This window comes from Mycosarcoma maydis, chromosome 4 (assembly GCF_000328475.2).
Source record: "Mycosarcoma maydis chromosome 4, whole genome shotgun sequence".
Taxonomy (NCBI): domain Eukaryota; kingdom Fungi; phylum Basidiomycota; class Ustilaginomycetes; order Ustilaginales; genus Mycosarcoma; species Mycosarcoma maydis.
This window is the reverse complement of record NC_026481.1, coordinates 413742-439166: the sequence shown is the minus strand read 5'-3', so window position 1 is coordinate 439166 and position 25425 is coordinate 413742. Positions and strand designations below refer to the sequence as shown.

General features: G+C 55.2%; 9 protein-coding genes across 9 annotated transcripts; 4 read left to right on the top strand and 5 right to left on the bottom strand.

Moving 5' to 3' along the window:
• Window positions 1-85: 85 nt before the first annotated feature.
• UMAG_11568 (uncharacterized protein) lies at window positions 86-3736 on the bottom strand (the record flags this gene model as incomplete). Its single annotated transcript, XM_011390087.1, has 1 exon — window positions 86-3736. One exon carries the CDS (start codon window positions 3734-3736, stop codon window positions 86-88), a length of 3651 nt encoding a protein of 1216 aa, XP_011388389.1.
• A 2806-nt stretch (window positions 3737-6542) lies between these two features.
• Window positions 6543-7361, top strand: UMAG_05202 (uncharacterized protein; the record flags this gene model as incomplete). Its single annotated transcript, XM_011389942.1, has 1 exon — window positions 6543-7361. The coding sequence occupies one exon, from the start codon at window positions 6543-6545 to the stop codon at window positions 7359-7361; it is 819 nt and encodes a 272-aa protein (XP_011388244.1).
• Window positions 7362-7658: 297 nt separating this feature from the next.
• On the bottom strand, window positions 7659-10199 carry UMAG_05201 (uncharacterized protein; the record flags this gene model as incomplete). The annotated part of the gene is made up of 1 exon (XM_011389941.1): window positions 7659-10199. One exon carries the CDS (start codon window positions 10197-10199, stop codon window positions 7659-7661), a length of 2541 nt encoding a protein of 846 aa, XP_011388243.1.
• A 633-nt stretch (window positions 10200-10832) lies between these two features.
• Window positions 10833-14297, top strand: UMAG_05200 (uncharacterized protein; the record flags this gene model as incomplete). The annotated part of the gene is made up of 1 exon (XM_011389940.1): window positions 10833-14297. One exon carries the CDS (start codon window positions 10833-10835, stop codon window positions 14295-14297), a length of 3465 nt encoding a protein of 1154 aa, XP_011388242.1.
• A 165-nt stretch (window positions 14298-14462) lies between these two features.
• UMAG_05199 (uncharacterized protein) lies at window positions 14463-17366 on the bottom strand (the record flags this gene model as incomplete). Its single annotated transcript, XM_011389939.1, has 1 exon — window positions 14463-17366. One exon carries the CDS (start codon window positions 17364-17366, stop codon window positions 14463-14465), a length of 2904 nt encoding a protein of 967 aa, XP_011388241.1.
• A 681-nt stretch (window positions 17367-18047) lies between these two features.
• On the top strand, window positions 18048-21320 carry UMAG_05198 (uncharacterized protein; the record flags this gene model as incomplete). Its single annotated transcript, XM_011389938.1, has 1 exon — window positions 18048-21320. One exon carries the CDS (start codon window positions 18048-18050, stop codon window positions 21318-21320), a length of 3273 nt encoding a protein of 1090 aa, XP_011388240.1.
• A 127-nt stretch (window positions 21321-21447) lies between these two features.
• On the bottom strand, window positions 21448-22838 carry UMAG_05197 (uncharacterized protein; the record flags this gene model as incomplete). Its single annotated transcript, XM_011389937.1, has 2 exons — window positions 21448-21623; window positions 21704-22838. 2 exons carry the CDS (start codon window positions 22836-22838, stop codon window positions 21448-21450), a joined length of 1311 nt encoding a protein of 436 aa, XP_011388239.1.
• A 443-nt stretch (window positions 22839-23281) lies between these two features.
• On the top strand, window positions 23282-23974 carry UMAG_11567 (uncharacterized protein; the record flags this gene model as incomplete). The annotated part of the gene is made up of 3 exons (XM_011390086.1): window positions 23282-23549; window positions 23637-23698; window positions 23774-23974. The coding sequence occupies 3 exons, from the start codon at window positions 23282-23284 to the stop codon at window positions 23972-23974; spliced, it is 531 nt and encodes a 176-aa protein (XP_011388388.1).
• A 197-nt stretch (window positions 23975-24171) lies between these two features.
• On the bottom strand, window positions 24172-24874 carry UMAG_15018 (uncharacterized protein; the record flags this gene model as incomplete). The annotated part of the gene is made up of 2 exons (XM_011390116.1): window positions 24172-24259; window positions 24381-24874. The coding sequence occupies 2 exons, from the start codon at window positions 24872-24874 to the stop codon at window positions 24172-24174; spliced, it is 582 nt and encodes a 193-aa protein (XP_011388418.1).
• Window positions 24875-25425: the final 551 nt, after the last annotated feature.

Sequence of the window (25425 nt, the reverse complement as noted above, 5' to 3'; positions counted from 1 at the left end):
GGAATCAGACGAGATGAGCTAGAGACCAAACATTCGTGATTGTGATTCACGATTCGATTCGCGAATGCTTGTCATGAGGCAACGATCAGCGAACCTCGAAATCACCAAAAATATGATAGACGTTGCTCCATTCGGCGTGGATTCCGTTGGCCTTTTTCGAGCCAACCTGGTACCTCTCTGCCCAGTAGGAGGTGGCCTCCTTGCCATTAGCGCCAGAGCCAGGCGCAGCAGCCAACGGCTGCCACAGCTGCTCCCTCGTATCCGCATCCGTGGTCCTCTTGAACCAGCGCGGCTCATGAGGCGGCAACTCGCCCGTTTCGCGCATCCTCCTAGTCTCGCGTTGGAAATTCTCGAGCTTCTGCTTCAACTCGTTGGCCTGGTCGAACTTGCCGCTCTCAAACGCACTCAGGTCTGGGCGGAGTCGACAGTCGGTTGGCGCGAGCCACGGTCGCAACTCGTCCGGACACGAGTTGAGCGTGATGGCAAACGGTGTCAAGTTGAACGGCGATGCGGGCTTTTCCGAGTTGCGCCACAGCAGCAGATACTCGGCCAGAGGCTGGGCCGTAGCGATTTGTCCGTCGGGAGCATCCACGGACTCGTCAGGATTCAGATCGCCCGAGCCAGCTCCACACTTTCGCGCTACCAGCTGCGAGTTCCACCGACCCGCAATGTCCCATCGCAACGTACCTTGCGCATCCAACACGCTGCCGCGGATCTCGAAAGCATCCTTGCCCCGCCAACCTCGCGGCTTGAACGTAAGCACGCAGCGATCGCCCGTCGCGTGGTTCGTCACCTCCATATCGCCGAAATGGTCGATCGTAGGGTTGCCCACGATGAAGCCCGAGACCGACGTCGTCACCTTGTTCCACGAGTAGTGCTCTAGCACGTGGTCTCCCGACAACATAGGCGCCGTGGTGAGTTCCTTGTTGGTTTTCACCCACTTTCGTGGCACCTTGAGGTTGACGTGCGCTACGCCCGTCGGTCGGATCTCAAACGTACGTCCCAGGAACTTGGACTTGGCGTCGACGCAGCCCATGTAGTCCCACGTGGGCGATTGCGCCAAGCACGCCGAGATGGGCGGGTGGTGCGACACTTGCTCCGAGAAGTACCGGTACTTCTTGTCTGGGCGCATGTACTCAAATGTCTCTCCCAGCAACGGGTTGAACGGCTTGGCAATTCGACCGATCGTGGACGAGTAGTTGCTCATGGCGAATGCAGCGACGTATGCGATACGCTTGGTCGAGTCCTCCTGCATCGACGCAGCGTCAAGACACTCGGAAAACTCCATGTCCTCGGCCATTCGCTGCAGCATCGACGTGGGTTCGTTGAAGCTGACAGGAAACGTGATCTTGGAGAGATCCTTGCCAATATTGTTCTTGAGGATAGCCCATAGCGACACCGAAGGTCGGTCGTCTTTGCCAATCGGCAACTCGGTTCGCAGATGCCTGTACGGTTCCAGCGACGTCTTGACGACCTCATCGATCACCTCCGTGTCGAAGCGATCGGGCCATTGGTCGAGATCCGTCTCAGGCTGGCTGAGCGCCTGCTCCACTTTGAGACCAGGCAGATCACCCGTTTCGATGGCGTCGAAGAAATCGTCCTCAGCGTCATCCATCGAGTCGCGCGCCATGCTCTTTTCGTCGGCGATGCCCAGGATGGTGGAACGCTGAGCCTGGATCGGAGGCGTTAGCTGGTCGTCGAGCTGCAGCTGCGCACCGCCCTCTTCGCCAAGCCGACGCGCAGCGAGTGAGCCCGCTCCACCGCTGTCAGCCATCTCGTACGACTGGAGCGTCGACTGACGGCGTTGATCATGAGCGTGAAGCGGCGACGCCACGTAGCTCGACGTAGCAAGCGCGCCACCAACACCGCCAGGCGACAGAATCGAACCTGGCGATGAACCCATGGTCTCGCGCACTTCGCGCAACGCTTTTCGCCTGCGCGCATTTTCGGCAGCAGCTTCCTTGAGCTGCGTTTCCATCTCGGCGTGCTGTTGCGCCAAGACGGCCATGTTTTCTTCCCAAAGATGCTTGATCTGCAGCTCTCGCTCGTAACGCTTGGCCATGTAAGCTTCACGTGCAGCAACCATGGTCTGGTAGCGCTCAACCAGCTGGAGGTTGCTCCTGATTGCAGCGTCGAGAGCCGAGTGCACCGTGTCGGGGTTGCTGCCATTGGAGCTCGACAAAGTGCGGCTGTGCTTGGCTGTGCTGCCACTGTCGCTGGCAGTGACAAGTGCGTTGGAGGCGATCAGCGTCTCGACGAGGCGCTGACTTGCTTCGGCCTGCGCCTTGAGCGCTTCGGCGGTGAGACGGAACTCGTTGTCGTATGGCAGACGTGCTGCTGCTGCGCCCGCCGCACCAGCTTCATCTTCGCCTCGTTCGTCGCTTGACGGCCGGCTGAGCAGACTTGGGCTACGGTTGAGTAGCGGCAGCGATCGTTCGCTTGCCGTGCCCGAGGGGGGCTGTGTGCTGGGCGACTTGAGCGAGAGGAAACCGGTACGGCTGCCCTTTTCGCTGGGGGCGGTGGACGAGGGACGGACGATGGCAGCGGGGTTGGCGAGCGCTGTCGAAGTCTGAATGCTGTGCGTGAACGAGAGCGAAGAGGTGGAAGGCGCGCGTTGGCGGTAAAAGTGTTCGGTGGCACGGCTCGATTGTCGCTCGAGGTTGAAGAACTCCTTTGTCTGCTGGAGCACCTGCACCCATCTGGCGCGCTCGACGGGATGTGTGCCGCGAAGGTACAGCTTGGAGGTGCCCTTGCCGGTCTCGCTGATGATCTCGAAGCGATGCTTGTCGTTGTTGTCGGCGCGAATCTTGGCATAGCGCATGTTGATGGCGCCGCGCGACTGCTTGCCCTCATCGTCCTGGTTGTGGTAGTAGGAGAGGATGCCGTCCTCAAGGACAAACCATCGCGTCTTGTATCCGTGGGCGATGTTGGTCCACTTTCCGAGGTAGCCCTTGAAGCAAGGCGGTTGGCCTGACTGACTGGCCTGCGAGGCCTTGGCAGCGTCAGCATTGTGAAGCTGACGCAAGAGCGCTCTGACCCTTTCGTCCTTGGTGACGTCGTTGACGCGCTTGCCGAGACGGTCACGGGCATAGACGTCTGCGCCCTTGCGGACGGCGGTCTCGATCATGCGCATGTCCTTGCGCTTGACGGCCTCGTGAAGGAGCGTACTGCCGTTGGTGCTGTGCGCGTTGAGGTCGATGACGGCGTGTCGTGGCAAGTTGAGCAGGTCGTGGATGTTGGCGTCGGCACGCGAGACGTCTTGTTCGTAAGCGTCGAGATGATCGAGATACTTGGCGTTGAGCTGAGCGCGACTGACTTGGATGCGTTGAGCGATCTCGGGAGATTTGGCGACTGCGAGAGCATCTCTGCCGTCCTTGTTGGGTTTGGTGTCGTCAATGTCTTGCTGATCGAGCAGCAGCTGGACGATGTCATCGCGACCGGACGCTGAGGCGATATGAAGAGCCGTGTTGCCGTTTTGGGCCTCGGTCGCATTGAGATGAATGGTTTTGTAGTTCAAGAGAAACGAGATGATGTTGAAGTCGGCACAGCGGACGGCGAGATGGAGAGGACTGGTGCTTTCCTTTGCAAGCAAGTTTGCGGATTTGGTATTTGATTGTAGAAGGGGGATGAGTGCCTGCTGGTCGCCCTTTCTCAGGGCTTCGAGCAGCTTGAAGCTGTAGACAGCTTCAGCGACATCGTCGCCCGATGTGAGGCTGCCATTCGAAGCGTGCGTCATTTGTGCCGGATGTGGCTAGCGCGGCAAGCGAAAGGCTGTAGATTGGTTGGTTGCAGGCTTTTGATGCGTGTGTTCGCAAGCGCTGTACACGCCGATGCTGGAATGAAAGAGCAGCTGCTAACAGACGGCTGCTAGAGATGCGTAGACGATGCGTGCCCAGATGGCTGCTAGATGAACGACAGCTTGTAGCAGCAGAGGCTGCGATCGAGGGCGGTGCCAATGTGCGGTGGGGACGATCCAGCTCAGAGGGGATCAAGATCGAGAGCGGATCAAAGGGAACGCGGAGCGACGCGGAGCGAGTAGTCAACAGAGGATCGAGACGAAAGTATTGCGAGCAGCTGCCAGCCAATGCAAGCGTGGGAGCGTCGAGCGAGTCGAGCGAGGCGTGAGTGTCGGTGTGTGTTGGTGTGAGTCTGTTTCTGGCAGGCAGGTAATCATGAATCCCACTCACGACTCTGCAGCTGCGTTGAGCGTGATGACGACTGATTCAATCGTCAATCCAGCAGGCACGAGGGCTTGGACCGTCCCACGTCCCATGGCCCATATAAGCCTGAGTGTAATATTGAATCACGAATGGTTGCTAATAACTGAAGTTATTCGCGATTCGTCGTGCGTGCGTGCGTGCTTGAATTGCATCTTTCGAAAGAAGCTCTCTTTAACAACTGATTGTATAATAAACTCGAAACTCACAGACTCACGACTGTGACTACAATCTCGAATCGTGAATAAATCGTGAATCGTAAATCGTGAATCGTAAATCGTGAATCGTAAATCGTGAATCGTAAATCGTGAATCGTAAATCGTGAATCGTGAATGCTTCCCACCTCAAATCACAGCGGAACCAGACTCGTGACTCTAGAAGCCGAGCAACAGTCACGAGTAGCACGAGGCAGCCGCGCTAGTCGGTGATATCGATTCTCTGCTGTTTCATCAACCAGCCACACTCACCACTATGTTATAGATAGATGTAGAACATACATGTATATATATCTTGGAATACTGTAGATATGCACACGTATATATCACTTTCGGGCGCCAAATCGTACGGTAAATCACAATGCTCTTGGACGGCGCGATCTCAGCTCAACCTGGATCACAGATCACGAGTCTATTTTGGCTCGCCGTCGAGTGTAGCTCGCCGTTCCAGCTTGTTTTGATTCGCGAATGACATGATTGTCTGCAGGGTTGCAGGAAAAACAAAGGCTCGGTATGACTCGTGACTGGTCATCTATTGCACTGGGACTTAGCGTCGTACAACAGAGTACAGTCGCTGTGCCTTGTTTCATCAGCATCTTGATCAGTGTGCAAGTGCCACACGCATCCTATCGCCTTTTCAACTCACGCTCGCAGCTCCATCTCTGAAAGAGAGCGTGCTGGCTTGACCCGTCGATTGATTGCGTGTCCAATGCCGAGCATCGGCGATGACCTGGTGCCAAAGATGAAAGAAATCACGAATGCTTGGGCGTCAACCTGAATCGTCCCTGTTCAGCTAGTTCAGCTACGTCATTTGCTCTGCCGTTCACGATTCGTGATTTACGCTTCATACACGATTCACGTTGAGCTGACGTTTGCCACGCCCCACGCCACGTATCTCGCCTGAGCCTTTCACGGCCGAATCACAAATGGTTATTTCCCATGTGGCATTTTCACCCAGATGTCAGACCATTTGTGATTCTAAGATTTTGTTGCCATGAATGGGCTAACATGCAAAGCGGGAACCCGTGACAAGCACCAAGTGACACATGACCAACTCACGACTCTGGTCTCATCGATCCGTGAGCGTGATTCAATTGTGATTCTTGAATTCGTGATTCACGATTCGGCTTGCCATCCGTTGGTGATACTTTCTGTCGGACCTTGCTGATTCGCCCCCAAAGCCATCACCAATCGCTGCCCGATACAGCTTTGGCGTGCCCACGTCGCTGGCAATGCTGCCTCAGCATTTTGAGTAGTAGCCTCTGGCTGGCTGGGCTGGCTGGCTAGGCGGTCACAATCCTGAATCCAAAGTCAAAGTGTGCATGGCGTGTACAGTCCAGTGCAGTACAGACACGAGCATGTCGAGCCTGGGCTGAACAAGTTGTTGGTCAGGTCGTGTGACCTTTGTCACATTCGAGGCTCGCATGTATGCGGCGGCTCAAGCGGCGCGGCGCTGCGCTCAAGCGTTTGTCGGTCTGAGAAGCACGACTCCATGACGCCTTCCGAATCATCGCTGTGCTACGTTGAGCTCGCCCAGTTACGATGGACGCGTTCGGCTTTGCATGCTTGGACTGCGTCACTGTGCGTTTGTTCCTCTCAGACACTCCACCAATCGTGAATCGTGAAGGGTGAATGAGTCCGCATCGCATTCACAATTCTTGATTTTATCGCACCGCACCGCACCGCATCGCATCGCATCGCACGCGAACCACAGCGCTGGATTTCGTCTTCCTCCACTCGAAATACTCACGACTCGTGACTGTACACTGGCGCTGCTGCTCAGTCGTGACTCACAGAGTGTCGAGCGTGCCGTCTGCATTCACGATTTGCGATTTGCGATTTGCGATTCGTGATTGTGCGTACTCACGACTGTGGGGGACCAACAAGGCTCAGCAGCACTTACCTTGACTGAGCTGGACCGTGAGCCTTGGCAGCTAGCTATTTCAGCTAGCTTATATCAGAGACATGCCAGTCTGGATGGAGCACACTCGTTTCTCTCTTGTTTCATCCTTGACCATCATCTGCTTCCCATCGCCGCGCATCCCGCTGCTGCTCCCTCTGCTCTCCAACTCGAATCCTCTCGGTCTTGCTCAGCAATCCCATTCTCACGATGGCGTGGAACGACGACCTTCTGCTCAAGGTAGCCAACATCGTGGCCTATGTCTTCTTCACCACGGGCAACGTCTACTCGCAGCTCGGCGTGGGTGCTAATCCGGTAGTGCAGGAGACCTACCTCTCCCCCGAGCGTTGGATCTATGGCGTATGGCCTTTTATCCACTTGCTCTTCCTCGGAATGATCGTCTACCAATTCACCGATGCCGGTTCTACCCACGTTGTCCACGGCATCGGCTGGAGGTTCCCCGGTCTGTGCATCCTCAACGCCATCTACTCTGGACTCGTCTCGGCTCAGGTCAACGCGCACCACGATCGCATCTACGCCATCCTCGCCTTCATTGTCATGCTACTCATCGCAGGTACCGTCTCGCACTGCTATCGATCGCTCAAAGTGCACCACACCGCCAACAACTTGGCCGACACTGTGTTTGTTCACCTTCCCTTTAGCCTCTACCACGGCTTTGTTGTCGTGCTCCTTTTCGTCACCGGTTTCGAGGCGTTCGGTGTCAACGCGCTGTCCCACAAGGCTGGCATCATCACCAAGATTGTCGTCTTTCTCTCGCTCCTCTTCCTCGAATCCACCGCCGCCGGTTACGTGTGGTACTCGGAGGGCGACGTCGCAGGCGCGCTCGTCATCAGCTTGAGTCTCTTGGCCATCTTCCAACACCAGACTTCGAGCAAGTTTATCCACTGGTCCGCTCTCGCCTTCTTCATCATCAGCCTGATCGCCGTCCTCAGGGCCGTACTCTCCATCTTTACGCGCAGGAACACTTCGGCTATCACCGACGAAGAACGCGCCCCCCTTGTCGGATAACAGCTTCGTCGCCGCACCAGTTGTCTTTGAACCCCCTGGCTCATCCTCCCCCCTTTCGTCCGCAAGTAAAGCCTGATACATCCGTGCAACGTCTTGTAATGGATGCTACCAAGCTTTTCCGAACCTCATGTCGCTTACTCTTCTCAACCGCCTTTGCGTCTGTGAGCTGGCGCTTTTCTTTACCAAACACTGACATGGGAAAATACAAAGCACACTTGACCACGCTGCTTTGTGCTTGCTTGCCTAATCACTTAGCTTTGAATGGTGTTTCGAGATGCAGCGTTATGCATCACATGATCAATCCTTGGTGGGCTTATTGATGAGCAAGTCGGCGTTGGTACCCCTGATCACGGCATGAATCCTCTTGCTCAGCTGCAAGCCGAGATTGGTCCTGTTGGCTCTCCTCTCGGTTCCGTCCCTGTTGCTGACTACTTGGATGCTGCTGAGCATTGCCCTTTGCTCGCTTTCGTCGTTGCAGCTTTGGTACGCTCTTAGCAGCGCGTGCAGCGAAGGGTAGATGGTGGTGATGCTCTGTGAGATGGCCGGGGTGACGCGTGGGATCTGTTCAAGCATCAGGGCGTAGATGGCAGCTGAGCAGCAAGACGTGGTGTTGCGGCCGGTATCGACGGCAAACGAGAGGTGGCTATCGCGAAGCGATTTGTACGGTTTCAGTGAAAGGTCCGACGTGAGTTGATGAAGCCATTCGATGCCATCGACCAGTGAGGCCGCGTGGATCACGTAGCATCGGTGAACGAGCTTCAGCTGCAACAGGCTGCGTTCGACGATCGATTGAGCAGGCACGCCGCCCCCGCCACTGCTGCTGCTGCTGTGGTTATTGCTGCCGATGGCAGTGTTGGCTCTCCGTGGTGCTGACTTCGGAACAGCATCCGAAGCGGTGCTCGTAGCTTGATCAGCGGGTTGACTCTCTGCCAACTGCTGTCGGATGCGCGCCGTATATGCCCTGTTCTCACTTGCCCTCAGTCGAGCATAGTACTTGATCAGGCCTTGGCAAACCAGAAATACCTGCCGTTGCTGCCCGTCACCTCGCTCTCGACCACCATCGGCTGCACTCAACCTTCGCTCCAAATCGCCATACCAACTCTCCAATCCTTGCTCTCCTCCCTCCGCCACCAATTGCACAATCTGCTTTGCATCGATATACACAATCACCATTGGCTCTCTTCGGACTTGTTCTCGATTCAGTGGTACCCAATGTCGTCTTTCGTTGTTCCACTCCGCTTTGACCTTCCTCCTGAATCGTACCAAAGGCGGAGCTACCACAGCATCGCAGAGATGCACACTTGCTCCCTCCTGTTCGAAACGCGCCTGGATCGACTCTTGATATCCGGCAAAAGGCTGACCGGCGCTGAAAAGCGTACGGTCAAGATCGATGATGAGCTCGCGCATCGTGTCCGCTTTCGACGTGCGAAGACGATTGACTTCCAAAAACCGTTTCTTTTCCGCAGCGGCTTGCGCCTTGGCAAGCTTGACAGCTTCGCGTTCGCGTGCCTTAGCTTCGCGCGCTTCCTTGGCTGCAGCCGATCTTTGAGCTTTCGACGGTGACAGTTGCGCACTAGAATTCTCCTTTCGAGTAAGATCTGGAGCAGTGACAGCTGAAAAGATCCCTAGGACGCGGTCGCCGTCAGCTGAATTCTCAGCTTGGTCTTGGTCCATCATGGCCATGTCGTCCGCTGCGTAGAGTTTATCTAAAGCTTCTAAAAGAGAGCCAGTTCTGCTTATCGGCCTGGGTCTCTTTGGCGTCGTAGGTTTGGAATCCGAATGAACGCCTCGTCTCTTGAGCGAAGGCGAGGCATCGAAAGCTTCTGCAGCAGGCGCGCCAACGGGCGTAGAGGGCGGGCTCGGTGGTGGATCTTCGAAAGGAAGCGACGATGATGGAAAGTTTGGGAGCATACACTCTTCTTCGGCTATGTATCCAACCGCATGACCAGACGAGCTTTGGCTAGTGCTCGGCAACGAAGGCGGTGGCGGACTGCTAGACAGGATGACAATCGGAGCTGAGTCAGCCCTGAGATTCGGTCGAGTGCGTCTTGCCTCACCCGATCGCCCTTTCGCCGCAGAAACGCGAGATGGCGGAGAAAAGACCAAAGGCTGGCTGGAGGGCTGCTGAGTTCTGAGGCTACGCTGGGACCGAATGGGCGAAGAGGTATACAGGACATGCTCGGCATCAGCTTCACTGGCAGAATCGACGATCGAGTCGGACCCAATTTCAATTACCTCCGGCGCGGTCGCATCTGCACCTGCATACTTGGTGGGACGACGAACAGATGGACGGAAGCGAGAGGAAGTTGGGTTGTCTTGCGAGCTGGAAGCGATCGGTTGGGACACGGTGCGCCTGAGCGAACCTGCTGGAAGCGCAGTCGATGTTGGGCGCGACGCGCAAATGCTTGTAGAGCCCTGACCGCTTGGTACGCAGGCATGCGCAGACGCTGCGGCGTCTCTTCGTGACTTGTGCTGTCGTAGAAGATCACCGAAGCTAGGAAGCGAGGTGTCGGGAGAATTATCGGCGAGGAGCTGAGCCAAGCGCTGAGCTGGTGTTGCTTGTACACTTTCATGCGCATCCATCAGGCGAGCGTGGCTGCCAAGTGTCCCAACCACAGCCTTTCCATGGCGCTGAACTTTTGCTGCAACCAGTTGGCCGTGATCTTGGGACGAAGATAGAACGATGACCGAGGACGAGGATGATGGGGGAGCTGCACTTAGACGAGATGGACCTCCTACCGCACTAGCGCTACGACGGTGTCTGTTTCGACGTTGCTTGCCCGAGGTAGCATCGCTATCACTGTCGGAGCCACTGTCAATCCAGAGAGCGCCTACCATGGTTGACAAAGTGGAATGCAGGGCGAGCCAAACGGCATCGCGGTAATTTGCTCAGCCAGTAAGGCGGGGAGGTCCAGGTCGGGTCTGTAGTCAACGGAGCGTGATAGGTGACGATGATGATGATGGTGTTAAGCAGAGGTGTACGGACCGCTCCACGTCACACGCCTGTGATCGTTGGAAGCAACCTTGTGCTACGGTAACCTGGCACAGCTGCACGTCGCGGAAAGTGGCGGCGAAGAGAATAACAACAAACAACTCGTGACTCTCGTTGCACATTCACTCATTCACTCATTCGGGATTGCTGTTCACACGATTGATTCACGATTGATTTATTGGCTCCTGGTGGGTGTGGAGGCTCTCGTCTTAATCGTGAATGGCGGGGCGTGTACCACGCACGTGATGTGGACAGACTCGTGACTGAGAGGGTCCAGCTTTTTTTTTTTTTTTTTTTTTTTTTTTTTTTTTTCCTTCCAAAATTTTTGGACATAATCCAAGAATTTGCTGTTCTCAAACGAAACTCGAAGCGTAGTTGCTCTTGCCAACCACCAACGTCCTATTCCTTGACCGCCGATTCACTGACGGTGCAACAGAAACACATACACATCACCAGCAGCAGAGTCATAGATATTGAAGATGGCCAAGACCATCGATTTCCTTGCGTCGGATGGCGAAGACAACTTTGCTGCTCGTACCATCTCAGCCACGTCCAAGCCGAACCGAAACGACGCCACAGCTTCATCGAGCAAACCACAGAAGCGAGCCAGGAGATCCACAAAGGGCAGCGATGATGACGGCAATGACGACTTCGATATTGCCTCCTCGCTGCTGGCCAGTGCTGCCGAACCAGCCGCTGTTGGCATGCTGTCCTCGTCACAGCAAGCCTCGCAGAAGGCATATGCGTCTCGCGTATCCGCCAAGGATGATGACGACGATGACGCTCGATTCATCGCATCTGTCATGCAGCATGCCAACATCAAAGCAGGTCTAGAGGTCGCAAAGAAGGCACTTTCTGGCAAGAACAAAGGCAAGAACAAGCTCGGCTCAGGTGTCGTTACCGGCGGTGGATCCTTCCAGAGCATGGGCCTGCATCCGTCTTTACTTCGATCGCTTCTCATTCGCGGCTTCACCACGCCTACACCCATTCAACGCCAGGCTATTCCGGCTATCATGTCGCAACCCCCCAGAGACGTTGTCGGTATGGCTCGTACCGGTTCAGGAAAGACGCTCGCGTATCTCATTCCGCTTATCAACCGTCTCAATGGTCGTCATTCGCCTACGTTTGGCATTAAGAGTCTTATCCTTTGTCCCTCGCGCGAACTGGCGGTACAGATCCTCAGGGTGGGAAAGGAAATTGCGCGAGGATGGAAGGCTGACGCAGGCGAGGGCCAGGATAGCCGCGGAGAAGCTATCCGCTGGGCAATAATTGTAGGCGGAGAGTCGCTCGACGAACAATTCGGCATCATGTCCAACAATCCGGATGTCGTCATCGCCACACCGGGCCGAATGCTCCATCTCACCGTCGAGATGAACCTGGACCTCAAGTCGGTCGAATACGTTGTCTTTGACGAAGCAGACCGACTTTTTGAAATGGGTTTCGCAGAACAGCTCGAGGAGATGCTCCTGCGTCTGCCACCAACACGACAGACTTTGCTGTTCAGCGCTACGCTGCCCAAGAAGCTCGTCGAGTTCACCAAGGCCGGATTGCAGGCCAACCCAAAACTCGTGCGTCTGGACGCCGATAGCAAGATCAGCGCGGACCTGCGCATGGCGTTCTTTAGCGTCAAGCCGTCCGAGAAGGAAGCTGCGCTCTTGGTTCTGCTGCGAGACGTGATTGGTGTTCCGCTTGGCGAGCAGGCTGCACGGGACCTGGATGAAGAAGCGCAATTCAATGAAGACGCGAGTGACAACCAAGCCGACGGTCAGCGATCACGCGGCTACGGCAACAGGAGGGCCGAGTTCAAAGGCAAGACCAAGGACAAGCATCTCGGCAACAAACGCAAACGTGGAGGACCAGGAGGAGCACTGGAACTGCTCCCGCACCAAACCATCATTTTTTGCGCCACCAAGCATCACGTAGAGTATCTGCTGTTGCTTCTGACCACCACTGGCTATGCGTGCTCGCACATCTACTCGTCGCTCGACCAAGCGACACGCGGTATCCAAATGTCTCGCTTCCGACGCGGGCAGAACAGCCTGCTGATCGTCACCGACGTTGCTGCGCGTGGTATCGATCTGCCTGTTCTCGAGCACGTTGTCAACTTCGACTTTCCGCCGCAGCCGCGAACGTTTGTTCATCGAGTTGGACGTACTGCACGTGCCGGCCGAAACGGTTGGGCGTGGAGCATGTGCACAAATGCCGAGCTTCCATACCTGTGCGATTTGCAGCTGTTTCTCGCTCGCCCTCTCGTGTCCTCACATACCGCCATCGCTGCTCTTGCCAACGGCAGAGACGTTGCGTCGGCCGACGCGCTCGGTCTACACGACAGCCTCATCCTCGGAACCTTGCCGCGCGAAGCGTTGGACCTCGAAACCGAATTCATCTCTTCCTCTCTCACAAACACCTCGTCGTCCACCGCGCACGACTTCCCCGCTCTGCGCGCAGTAGCCGATCGAGCACAGCAAAAGTACGAAAAGTCGATCGCCAAAGCATCGCAGGAATCGCACCGACGCGCCAAAGAGATGGTCAAGCTAGGAAGCATCGAACAGATCAACATTCGCACCGCGTCCGGCAGAGAAGGCCAAGTACCCGAGTGGACGTTGGCGGGCTCGCCCCTGGAAGAGATGGCGGTGCACGATGTTGTGAAGCGCCCCGAGGTGTATGGGTTGAACCGAGCAAACAAGGCCGACGCTGTGACGAGCGCGCTTGGCAGCGACCGAATGGACGACAAGGTGAAGCGTGGCACGGACAACGCGCTCAAGGAGGCGGACGAGGCGGCCAAGAGGGCGGCGCTGTTGGCCAAGGTCAATGCGTTCCGACCGCAAGAGACGGTGTTTGAAATTGGGATCAGGGGGGATGCCACGCCGTTGGGAGCGTTGATGAGGAGCAGAAGGCAGACGATGCAGGTCAAAACCAAGAGGGCAGAAGCGTTGGAGGCGAGGAAAAGGGCGATCGAGGGTGGAGGTGATGCGATGGAAGATGATGAGGAGGTGACCAAGCCCAAAGTTGCTGCGCGTAACAAGGGTAAGAAAAAGGCAACTGCTGGCAAGGCGGATAACGACGAAGCTGTGGTGGGGGATGCGATGGTGGATATGGAGCAAGCAGATGAAGCGGATATCCTTGCTGCATTTGACACGACCAAGCCTTCAAAAGCACAAGTCCAACGTGAAGCATTGACTGATTCGGAAACGGACGCTTCTGAGTCGGACCGAGACGCTGCGTCTGCGCGACACACGAAGCGCGCGCGCACCAAGAAAGCCGCACCGACGTCGTACCGCGATCCGAACTTCTACCTCTCGTACGAGCAGCAAGGGTCTACATCTGAACGCGGCTATTCGCTCAACAACGCACGTAGTCACACGGACTCGTTCATCCAGCAGGCGTCTGCGGTGTCATTCGACCTCGCCGGCGACGACGCGACGCTGGGCACGCAATCTCAACGACCCAACGTGACACGATGGGATTCCAAAAAGAAAAACTTTATCCAAGCCACTGTGGGTGCGGACAACAAAAAGATGATCCGCACCGAGTCCGGTGTTCGTCTGCCCGCCTCGTTCCGCTCCGGTCGGTATGAGGATTGGAAGCGCGAAAAGCGCATCGACATGCCCAAGACGGGCGAAATCGAGTCCAACAACCACCGCGTCCACGAGCGCTCGCCTCCAGAAACGAGCGTTATGGGTCTCAAACGCTTCAGACATACCAAGCTCAGTGCACCCAAGACAGCCGGCGTATTCGGCAACCGTCGACCGGGCCAGCCGAAACGCCAAGCTGCCAAAGACGAAGTGAAAAGCGCCAGACAAATCCAAAAGGACAGAGAGCTCAAGGAGAAGAGAAGAGAGAAGAACGCCCGACCCAGCAAGTCCGATACCAATCGCAGAGCAAAACGCGGCGCAGCACGCCGTGGACGTGGTGGTCATGGCCCGCGTGGTGCAAGCAGGTAAACACGCGAAACACTACCTACCCATGCCACTCATTCACGATTCAACTGTATTCACGATTGCACCATATCCTTCGCTCACACGCGCATTCACACCAACGCTGCTGCTTGACACATCTCCGTGATCTTTAGCGCGACCTGAATCATGAATTGATGTCTGCCAACGAGCTCACTGCTTGCTACCATCCTTCCTCGCCAACGCGCCGAAGAAGTTACCAAACTTCCTGAGATCGCTAAACGCTCTTCCGGCGCCCTGAGCGTGTGCGTCGAAAGTGGGCGGATTCGCGAGCGTCGGACTCTTTGCGCTCTCCGGAGCGAACAGACTGGCGGACCTGACCATGCCGCTATCCCTCCTCGCACTGTTATCCAAAAACGAGGGCGTTGATGCGCTCAACGGCGAAGACAAGACCGGATGAGAAGGAGGATCCATATCGAGCTGCGTAAGGAAGCTCTGGTCCTTCAGCTGCGCCGTTGCAGCATCCGACGTTGCCTCGTCCATAGAAGCCGTCACTTGGAGGAATCGATCGAGCAGGCTGTTCTGGTCCACCTTGCGTACGCCCTTGAGATCGAGCACTTTTTGAAAGTTGGAAAACGATCGATCGCCGACCAGCTTCACGTAGCATTCGATCAGATCTAATTTGGTCCGCGTGCCATCGTTGTCCAAGCCTTTCGATGTGGTGGAACGATCCACCTCGACCGGCGCAAGCACCACACGCAGTAACATATCGATACGCTCCGTAAGTCGGCAAACATAACGGACGTACGAAGCCGCCTGTGTAGACAGCGCCGTCTGCTCTGCCGATGGAGCCGGCGTCCAAGGCGACAAACTCGCTTCTGTAGCACTGGCACTGCCATCCACACCCACGCCCAGATCGTCTACCGCATATCGCGGTAGCTCCACCATGCTCTTCTTCAATTCTGCCGCATCCACCATCAGCTGCTCAACCATCGCCTGCGTCAACGGCCGCAATCGCACCAACGCGTGCAAGAAGCGCGTCGTCAACACGCTAACCACCTTATCACACCAACTTCGAACGTACCTTTTGTTCTCCACATCTTGCCTCACCACTACCCCAATCTGTTCCAACAGGCTCGCCATGTCCACCACGTACTGCGACTTGCTGCCGCCTCCCAAAGCATTAGACCGAGGCTGCAGCTGGCTCCACGCAACAGCGGGGCGCAGCATCGAGTTCCAAATCGGCTCGGAACACAGCTCGAACTCCCTCGCCAGTGTCTGAACAGCATATGAAACGAGCGTGCTGAAGATATCACGTTCCTCGTCAAGGCTAACGCTCTCTTTGAAATCAGCGTGGATCTTTTCACGAAGCTTCTCTTCGAGCTGGCTCGAGGTGCTAGCGCAGTAATCGGCCGTGTTGAGCACCAGGCACCATTTCTGGATCTCGGCAATGTTCGGACGAACATCGATCGAACGACGGGCGGGTTCGGGACGGACGAGCGAAAATCGCAGCACGTCTTCGGCGTACACGCGAAGCCATCTGCGGTACACTTCGTACAGGTCGCGCAACGGTTCGCGATTCGACAATCGTGCGCACTGCTCCAGCGTCTGGCGATAAAAATAGAACAATTCGGTCGACGAAGGAAGAACTGTGGTACCTCCTCCACTCGAGTTGGACGCCGCACCATCGACGCCGCTGGCAGGCTCGAATACGCCGTCCCTTCCGAGTCCTCCATTCGCCTGCTGCTCTCCATCGTACGAGATGCGTGCGCCTTGACGTCGATACTGAACAAACATTTCTCCAAGCGCTCGATCCTGCGCCTCGACAAAGATGCCGAGATAGGGGTCAAACACGTCCGAGAGCGTCTGTGTTTGCTGCTGCTGTGACTGCGTTGTAGCATTCGTGGTAGACGTAGGTGGTGTAATGAGCTCCTCAAAGGACGTATTGTAACGACGACTCATGGCAGCTTCGAATTCAAGCGTTGAATTGAGCGCCTCCATGAGAGTCGACACGTTGAGTCTCGACTGCTCACGGATGAGAACACTGCGTAGATCTTCCTTGGTGACATCGGCGAAACGACGAATGAGCCATCGTTCGGCCTTCCAGTGGTCGGGAAAGGCAGCCGCATGTTCCTCCTCGTGAATCTTTAAAATTCTTCTGAACCACGCAAATCGTCTCGAGACATTATCGAGCTGGCCCGCCTCGTCGGTAGCTCTGAAAATGCGGCGATACTCGCGAAGCTGTAGCGAGCAATACCAGTCGATGAGCGCAGTTTTTGCTTCGACTCCGATAGCATCGATGACAAGGGCGGATTCAGGCAAATTCGTGGAGCGCACTGCACGATTGGGATCGTGCAAAAAGAAGTTTTCGTAGTCCTTCATTATGGTGGCGCGCAGACTGTTTTGCAGCTCGTTGACTTGCTTCCATGCAGAGGCGATGCGCTCGACGCCACGATAGGACTGGAAAAAATCGAGAAGCGACCTTACAGCCTGTAGCGCCGAGGCAGCTTCTCTGTAGCGTTTGGTCTCGGCGAGGCGCTGGAGTTGATCGACGCCGTTGACGAGCATCTGAAGTCGTTTGAGCGCGGTCATGCTGAAAACCACGTTGCGTTTGGCGATATCGAGGCTTCGAATGTCGCGAGTAATCTCCTTGACGACATTTTCAGACTCGCGTGCTTTCTCGCGGATCAAAAGGAGCTGCTCGAGTAGCGCTGCAATCGCCTGCTGCACTTGCGTCATGCGATTGGTGTCGATCTCTGCTTCGAGCTCGGCGGTGAGCTGGGTGATCTGCTCTCGACAAGCTCGGATCTGGAGCCGAAGAATGGCCTGTACACGATCGATCGAGCCAAGGCTGATCTGTTCATCCTGCGTTGTTGTCGAGCTGAGAAGTTGGTCCAGTTGCGATTCGAGCGAAGAGCGATCGGCTAGGCTGTATGACGGCAGGTGGATTGGATCGCCGTTGGGCAACTGCTGCTTGGCTGGTGACAAAATATGGTCAATTTGAAGAGCAACATCATGTGATAGTTCGTTTGTCTTGGACGGTGGTATCGGAGGCAGAGAAGCTGTATTTGATGCGGCCGGCTCTTGCAGCGTGGGGTCAGGCAAAGGGTTGGCCATGGCTTGCAGCTGCAGCGAAGCAAAGACACCCAGCGCTAAAAGCTGCTCCTTTACGACGACTGCGATATGGCTCTACTCTGTACGACCACGCTGAACTGACTTCTGCTTCTTCTTTTATCGTGAAAAAACGGCGTTGATGATGGAAAAGGGATGGTGGTGGCACCGAGAATGTGCGCAGTCCGGACATGAGCAATCATGAGCAATATCACGAACGATTCACGATTTGTGGTCAAGGCGCAGGCGTAATTCACGATATTCACGATTCACGATTCACGATTCGGTGCAAATTTACGCTTGTTAGATCGGTGCAAATCACGTGCCTGAATTACGCGTGCCCAAGTGTTGGTTGCGAGACTGCGCAATTGGACATTGAGGGTGTATTTATTTATTCCTTTTTGAGGCAGCAGTCTACGCATTCCTCGCAGCATCTACTGTACGACGCTCGTGGCTGTCGACGGAGCACTCCACCCTTCTATCCACCGAAGCCGAAGTCTCATCAGGCTTACGCTAGTGTTGTTCGGCTCTGGCGAACTGTACAACACACTCTGTCTCAGTATGTTCTCTAAAGCGCCTCGATTCCGACCACCTCCACCATCCACCACGCCTGGACCCAACGCATACGATCCTACCGAGCCACAACCACACTGGAAGCAGGGTGTCTACCCGGACCGTCCTTCTACCATGTCGCGCAGAGATCTCACTGAATCGGCACCTGTAGCAGCGCAGGTAGCTCCTCCTCATGTTAGCGTCGTGCGTCGACCGCTCGGACCGAGCGCAAAGTCCAACGTCGTACCCACCACCGCTACCGCCACTGCACCCACTCACGGAGTCAAACCCCAGCTCAAGATGGAAGATCGACTGTCCAAGGCAGAATGCAAGATTCACGACCTACAACGTGAAAAGATCAACATCCAAAACGAGCTCGGTGACCTTCAGACTGAATTACGACTCGCGGCACAGCGCGAAGCCAAGCTTAAACACAGCCTCGACAAGTGCGAAAAGTCACACGCTGCACTCAAGGAGAAGAGCAACAAGCTTTCGGATCTTCAAGCTAGGCTAGGAGAGCTGAACAAGGTGCATGAAGAGTCGAAAGCGAGAAGGCAAAAGGAAATTGTCGAGCTAACTGAAAAGCTGCAGAAGCAGGAAGAGCGACGCAAGCATGAAACCGCCGAAGCTGCACATACGGTCGCCAATGAAAAAGCGAAAGCGCGTGAATATCAGACGAGGTACTCTGAGATAGAAGCGGAGCTGCAACAGCTTCGTCTTCAAGGGACCGCGTCGCACGACATTCTCACAGAAAAGCAGCGCTTGATCGACGACCTACAGGCGCAGAGAGAATCCGAAAAGATCATTGCCATTGATGCTCAGAAGTATGCTCGTAAGATCGAGGTCGAACTCAATGCAAAGATTGAGCAGCTGCAAGCCGAACTCGAAAGTAAGCACGAACAAGTAGCCCACACTGTACACGAACAACGAGCGGCGGCCGAAGCAGCACGCTCTGAACTCGAGTCTCATATTGACGAGCTCATGCAAGAGGCGGAAGATGTCGAGCAGCAGCACGCACACAATCTTTCCATGGTCTCTAAAGCCGTCTCCCAGCACATTGAATCATTGCAATGGCAGTCAAATTACGACAAAGACGCCTTGAGAGCGAAGTGGCACCACAACGCTTTCGGACGGATCCAGCTAGAGACGCTGGCAGAAGAGCGCGCGGCCCAAATCCACGAGCTCGTAGCTGTGGTCAAGCAGGTCCAGCACGATCGAGATACTGCCAAACAGCTCGTCTCGACGCTCGAAGAGGACCTTGCCAGTATCACTTCAGAGCTATCCGCCGAACGTCAGCTCGCTTCTCGACTGATTGAGCAGCAGCAAGAACAGCAGCCATGCAGCAGCGTCGGCGCAAGTTCGAGCTGGTGCGATCTATCTGGTCTGACCGAAGCTCTCTACACTGATGCAGGATATGCCTCTCTTGCTCAAGTTGAGCTCGAGGATGCGCTAGCACGCAACGCTCTTCTTCAAGAAGAAACCGCGGAACTACATGCAAGATACATTTCTTGCTCTACCGAAACCAAGGCTACTGAGGAAGCGCTTGCTGCTACGCGGAGCCAAGTGGCGACACTCGAAAATTTGGTAGCAGCCAAGACGCGAGAGATCGACAACCTCTCATCAAACCTCTCCGAAATTGAGCCTCTACGCAAACGTCTTGCTGAAGCCCTCGAGCAAGCTGATGCCTCTCGCAAAGAAGCCGAGACGCAAGCGGAAGCATCTCGCTCTCTCATGGCCTCGTTGCAAAATGCAAGAATCGCTGAGAAAGCCGAACGAGACGAACGCGATCGCATGGCATCGCTACTGGACCACGCCGAGCACTACGAACTGCTGTACAACGAGCTCGTCGAGCAAGCCAGGCATCTGGTTCAACGCAATGCACTGGCCGAAGAGCAGGTCGCTTCGCTGTCAGCGCTCAACTCGGAATTGCTCAGCCACAAGAATCCCAACCAGAAGATTATGTACATGGATCGCGTACGCCACGAGCTGGATCAAGTCAAACACGAGAACCTCGATTTGAGGTTGCAGCTGGAACGCATGCAGGAGGAAAACGGCATTCTGAAAAGGGAGCTAGGTAGCTACAAGGCGGTAAATGTGCCATTAAGCCAGAGGCCAAGAGCGGAGGTAACCAGGGTGTTGAGGGCAGGCGACCACGACGGGCTGTTGAGGCAAGTTTCTGAATCGCTCGGGCAGCAGCCCGGACAGGCGATCAAGCCTGTGCCGACCCTGGTTGGTACGCCAGTCAGGCCGGCTTTTGCGAACGGAACGGCCAAAACGCCATTCACGGTGCAAGGCCCACGATTCACTGCAGAACCGTTGCAAGCTGCTTTGCAAAAGACTATTGCGGGCGATGATAGAAAGCTAGACGTCAAGGCGGTCAAAGAGACGTGTGAAACTGGTGCCGTCGTTATGCCACATCCACCTCTGCCCATCGACACAGGATTGTCGCCCAAGAAGCGACGATCTTACGGCAACCTCTCGGTCCATGCTGCTGAAGCACAACCCGAAAAAGTGGAGCAACGCGAGGATCAAGGTGAGGTCGAGGACGATACACTGCTTCCATTGCCCAGTGCTTGCGAGGCACCGGATCACGATTTAGCTGTTCGACGTAGCCGTCCGCGCCACACACTGGTCAACAGTGGAGCTCTTCGTGTGGGGCAGCAGCCAGCATCGTTGATCACAAGCGCCGTGCCTGGTGCGAGAACCGAATCGACCTCAGCCATACCATCCACTACAAGCTCTGCCAACGCTGCAGGAGGAGCGAGACGTCCAAGTCTGACCACCTCTTCTCTCGGGATCAAAGCACGTAGAGTCTCGGAACTTGTTCGAGCCTCTACACCACCTTTGTCCTTGATTGCCGATTGCTCTTGCCTCGAAACACCCAACCTCCCGCTTCTTGACGCAGCACTCCCATCACCCTCACCATACGGAATGACTGACTGGACGGCTACAGACGAAACATCGCATATCCCCGCGCTCAATCCTCACCGTCCGGACTTGGCCGCTTTTACCCACTCAACCCCTCTCGTCGCTCCTCCCAAACAACGATCGAAATCGCGCTATTCGAATGCGCAACGTGTTGCTCGTAACGCAGTTGATGCTTCCCTATCTATCACACCTCGTGCCAAAAAAGGGCTCTTGTCAAACCGACATGCCCAGGTGGCAGTGACTGGTGCTGGAGGAGAGATGGTCTACGAGGACGAACACGATTCTCTCCGCAGAGGTTGGCTCTACGATGAAGAAGATGGTGAGAGCGCGGAGCTGCCTGGCTTGTCCATCGAACGTGCATCACAGCAGCAACACCAACCGCAGAAGCCAGTGACGAAGAAGCACAAGTCCAAAGCCAAGCCAAGGCACTCGATGAAGCTCGTCAAATCTGGACCGATGGCAAGGACATTCTTCCGCTGATCACATACGCCGTTGCCCACACAGTGAACCATGATACCACGCGAAATGGAAGCATGTCATTGTACGCAAGTTTGGTCATTGAGCGAGAATACTCGTGTGTGACACACGGACTATTAACGCGTGACAATCACGAATGATGATGGACGCCGAAAGAGGGGGACGGTTGAGAGAGATGCATCTGACGAGAGACGTAGGTGGGAGGTAGGTCATAGATATCGTGCAAACTCTTTGCAAGTGCATGCTGATCTTCGAAAAGATGTTTGTCGTCGCTCATCGAGATGGGTAGAACGTTTTGTGCCGAGTCTGTATCGCAAAGAACAAGCGTTGGGTCAGCACACGTATGTTTGCATGCATCCTCTGGCTCACTGTATTGTAGTACTAACCTGTGACATTGACGATCTCACGCAGCTCGGGAGTACTTTTCGCGTTCAAACCGATGAACACCGCATACACTGCCAACACAGCAAACAGCGACCACGCGGGCAACAAGAACGCCCACTCGCGATTCGGATACCACCCGATCCCGATACTGTGCAGCACTGTATCTGGAGTCAGAGCCCAAGCTATCCATATGACCCATAGGAGCGTGGAAAAGATGAACAGCGCAAATCCATAGTACTCTGCTGCGCATGATCTCGGTGATGACGGTGTCGGTGCCGTTTCGGTCACAGGTGTGGAGACGTGGGACCGAAACGAAGCTCGAAAGGAATGGTCGAGCTTTTTGTCGACCCACGACTCGGCGTGATTTCGCATGTCCTCGACGGGCGACGATGAGTCAGCGTGCAAGTTGGCTGCGAACTGATCTGTCGAGGGCAGAGCGCTGAGGCTGTGAAGCTGGAGTACAAAGGGTCCGGACTGGGCTTGGAAGTTGCTACGTGCCATGAGGCTCCATTCGCGCGTGTCTTGGGGGCGGAACTCGCCCGCCTTGTCTGGATCGACAGGTCTGCCTCGATACATGGGCTTGAAATCGGACCAGGTCGAGTCAAAGACCCAAAAGTCGTCGTTGGTCTGCATCAAATTCAAGCTATGCGCCTCTTGACCGTCAAGTTGTGGGATGGAAAAACTCCACTCCCAAACAATGACGCTTTGCCTTCTCCCATCCGGCCGCCTCTCGGGCTCCTCGGTCTTGATTTCGAACACGAACGACGTGACCGGCGCTTTTCCTCCTCCCGGATTGGCTCCGCCGTATGGAGGGGTTGGTTCTTGCCAATTTGGATTCTTACGAACCACTAGCCGGAGACCGACAAAGTCCTGCTTGTTGAGCGTGACGGGAAAGCAAGTAGTCGAAGACTGAGATGCGAATCCTGCACCACCGAGCGTCAAGGTGTCGAGGAAGCCGGAAAAGACAAGTTCACCCCTACTGATAGGAGGAAATTGGACGATGGCAGTGTGTGAATGACTTGTACCGCCGCGAACACGGTCGTCGACAGCGAAAAAGTCATCGGATCGCCAAGGGAGCGCTGGCGCTCGTGGGTTGGGTCCGGGCGCAAAAAGCGGAGTCGTGCCTGCGTACGACATGGTGAGGATTGTCAAGTACGAGTGCAGTAGATGCCCGATGGTGTTGGATGGAGGAAAACATGCTAGTTGAGAGAGCTACACTCGTTACTCGTGACTTGGCTCGTGCAAAGGCAGCAGGCACCAGGTTATTATATTCACGATTAACCCTTTCGTTCGTGTTTGTGCTCAAGTCACGAGTGGAGCGAATCGTGAATCAGAACAATCACAAATCTGAATGCGCAAATTCAAAACCAATTTAAGTAAAAATAATAATAATCAGAATCACGAATGAGCAAAGCGCCTGTGACCGACAGCCGGGATTTTCCCCACACGACAGGCGCGAGCAGCTCGTGATATGCATGACTCTCGCCTTGCCTTGCCTTGCTTCGCCTCGCCTCAACCCTGGCCTCCTCGTCCTCCTTCAGAGTATTCAAGATTGGCTCGACAGGCAGTGCACAATCAAGATGACTTCGCACACTTTAGCCCGCTTCGATTCGAGCAAGGAGCTATCGGACGACTGCGCGTTTTGCCGCATCATCGCTGGTCAATCTGCTGCGTACATTGTGTATGAAGATGAGCACAATCTAGCTTTTCTGGACATCTTGCCCTTGAGACGCGGACACACACTCGTCGTTCCGAAAAAGCACGTCGAACAAGTATCGCATTTGGATCAGCAAACGGCTGCTTGGTTGTCGAATGCGCTTGTGCAGACCACAAGAGCTGTTGGGAAAGGCGAGTTTCATGTACGAACAGAAAGCCACGCGAAGAGAGGACTGACCGGCTTGGTCTCGCATTGTCTGCTGCTGGCAAATGGTACAGCTCTGGACGACGAAAGACTGCAGGTGATCACCAACCAGATCTACGCACAGCTTGTTCCTCATGTAAGTTTGATATGTGCGCTCAGATGGCTCGACTGGCTGCTCAGCTGAACGTGCTTGTTTGTGCCGACCGGACAGGTTCACTTCCACATTGTTCCCGCTGCCGCGCGACCGAGTGCAGACGAAAAAACCAAGAAGCCGGCGGCAAGCCATGCTCTCGCCACGATGGGGCTCGGCCACGGACGTGAAGAGCTAGATGATCAAGAAGCCGAAGAGCTGTGCAGAAAGATTCGTCAAGCTGCGCAACAGTTGAGCAACGGACCTGATGCAAAGTTGTGACACGCCTCGTGCGTCTTTGCTGCCCGAGTGCGCGGACAAGGATGAGCTTTTCCTTTCTAGCTAGGGGCTGGCATGATCGCCTCAGGTAAGAGCCCATGAGCCGGAGCATGAGCAGATCAACGACAGCACAGGGTGCGGAATAGTTTAGGAAATTCGATGATACATTGCTAGAATCTAGGTCGGAAGTGGGAAAGAGATCACTCAGAAGCTCGCTTAATCTTGAGTTCGGAGAGGTCGACTTGCGAACCGGGGGCGATGGCGTGAGGTGATGCTTGTTCAAAGATCCTGGCAAGGTACAATGCACAGAGAGAATCGAGCAGTGCAGAGATCAAAGTCAGTGGATCAGAGGTTTGGTGCAAGCACAATGCAGGAGGGGAATGGACAGTGGGATGAGGTAGCTACTCACTGGGTGTAACGCAATCGGTGAACGGGTGGACGTTCGGCATAAAGGAAAAGGAGACGCTCCTCGGCCTTTTCCTTGACAAGCTCGAGATGTCGGGCGTTGCGCTCCTTCCAGACGCTTGGTGAGGTGGTCCAGTGCTCAATGTATCGGGTGAGCCAAGGCTGTTCGCCTTGAACGTGAAGGTTGTCTTCCGACTCGTTGCCTGGTGCGGAACGACCCGAGGAAGAGGCTCTGGATGGGTGCGGATCGGCGTGGAGCGTCGAGATGCGGTAGATGCCAAATGCAGCGATGGCACCCAAGAAGGTGTATCGCCAGATGGGAGCGCCAAAGTTTTCGCTTGGATACTCTTGGTCGGCAGCAGTCGTGGAAGAAGAAGCATTGGCGCGAAGGATGCGTGTCGAGTGAAGAGATCGCACTCGACCAGCAGAAGCGGCAGCCAGAGTGGACAGAGTGGGTGCGCGTCGAAGAGTCATGCTGGCGGAGGTGGCGACGACCATTTCGGCTTGTACAGTTCCGAAGGCTAGGTGGATGAAAGCGAAGGGCGGATAAAGATCAAATGATCAACGACGATATCGTGGGCTGCAAGCTGTAATCGTAAATCGTGAACCGTTCCTTAGCAATCCTCGCTCTCAGACTCTACTCGATCGGTTCCGAATCGAAATCGACCAACTGACCGACGCACCAACCAGACACGCTGCATTCGTGATTCGCGTGATTCACGATTTGTGATTTTTCTCTTTCGAGTCTTGAGAAAGATCGCAACTGCACAACACACTCATTGCGTCGTGATCGATTCGTGATTCACGATTCGCGGTAAGCGTTTCGCACGGCACCGACAAAATTTCATAAAGATTCGGCTTTTTCAAACGGTCTAACAAAGATCAAACGTATTTTCACGTGTTTTTACTCGTGTTATTCACAATTCGAGAATAATCACGGATAGCTAAGCGCGACCTGAACAGCTGCGCTGTCGATCCCTTCGTGATTCGTGAATCGAACCTCGCGAAATCCCAGAGAAATGCGATATTATCACGCGTGTTGGTTTCAG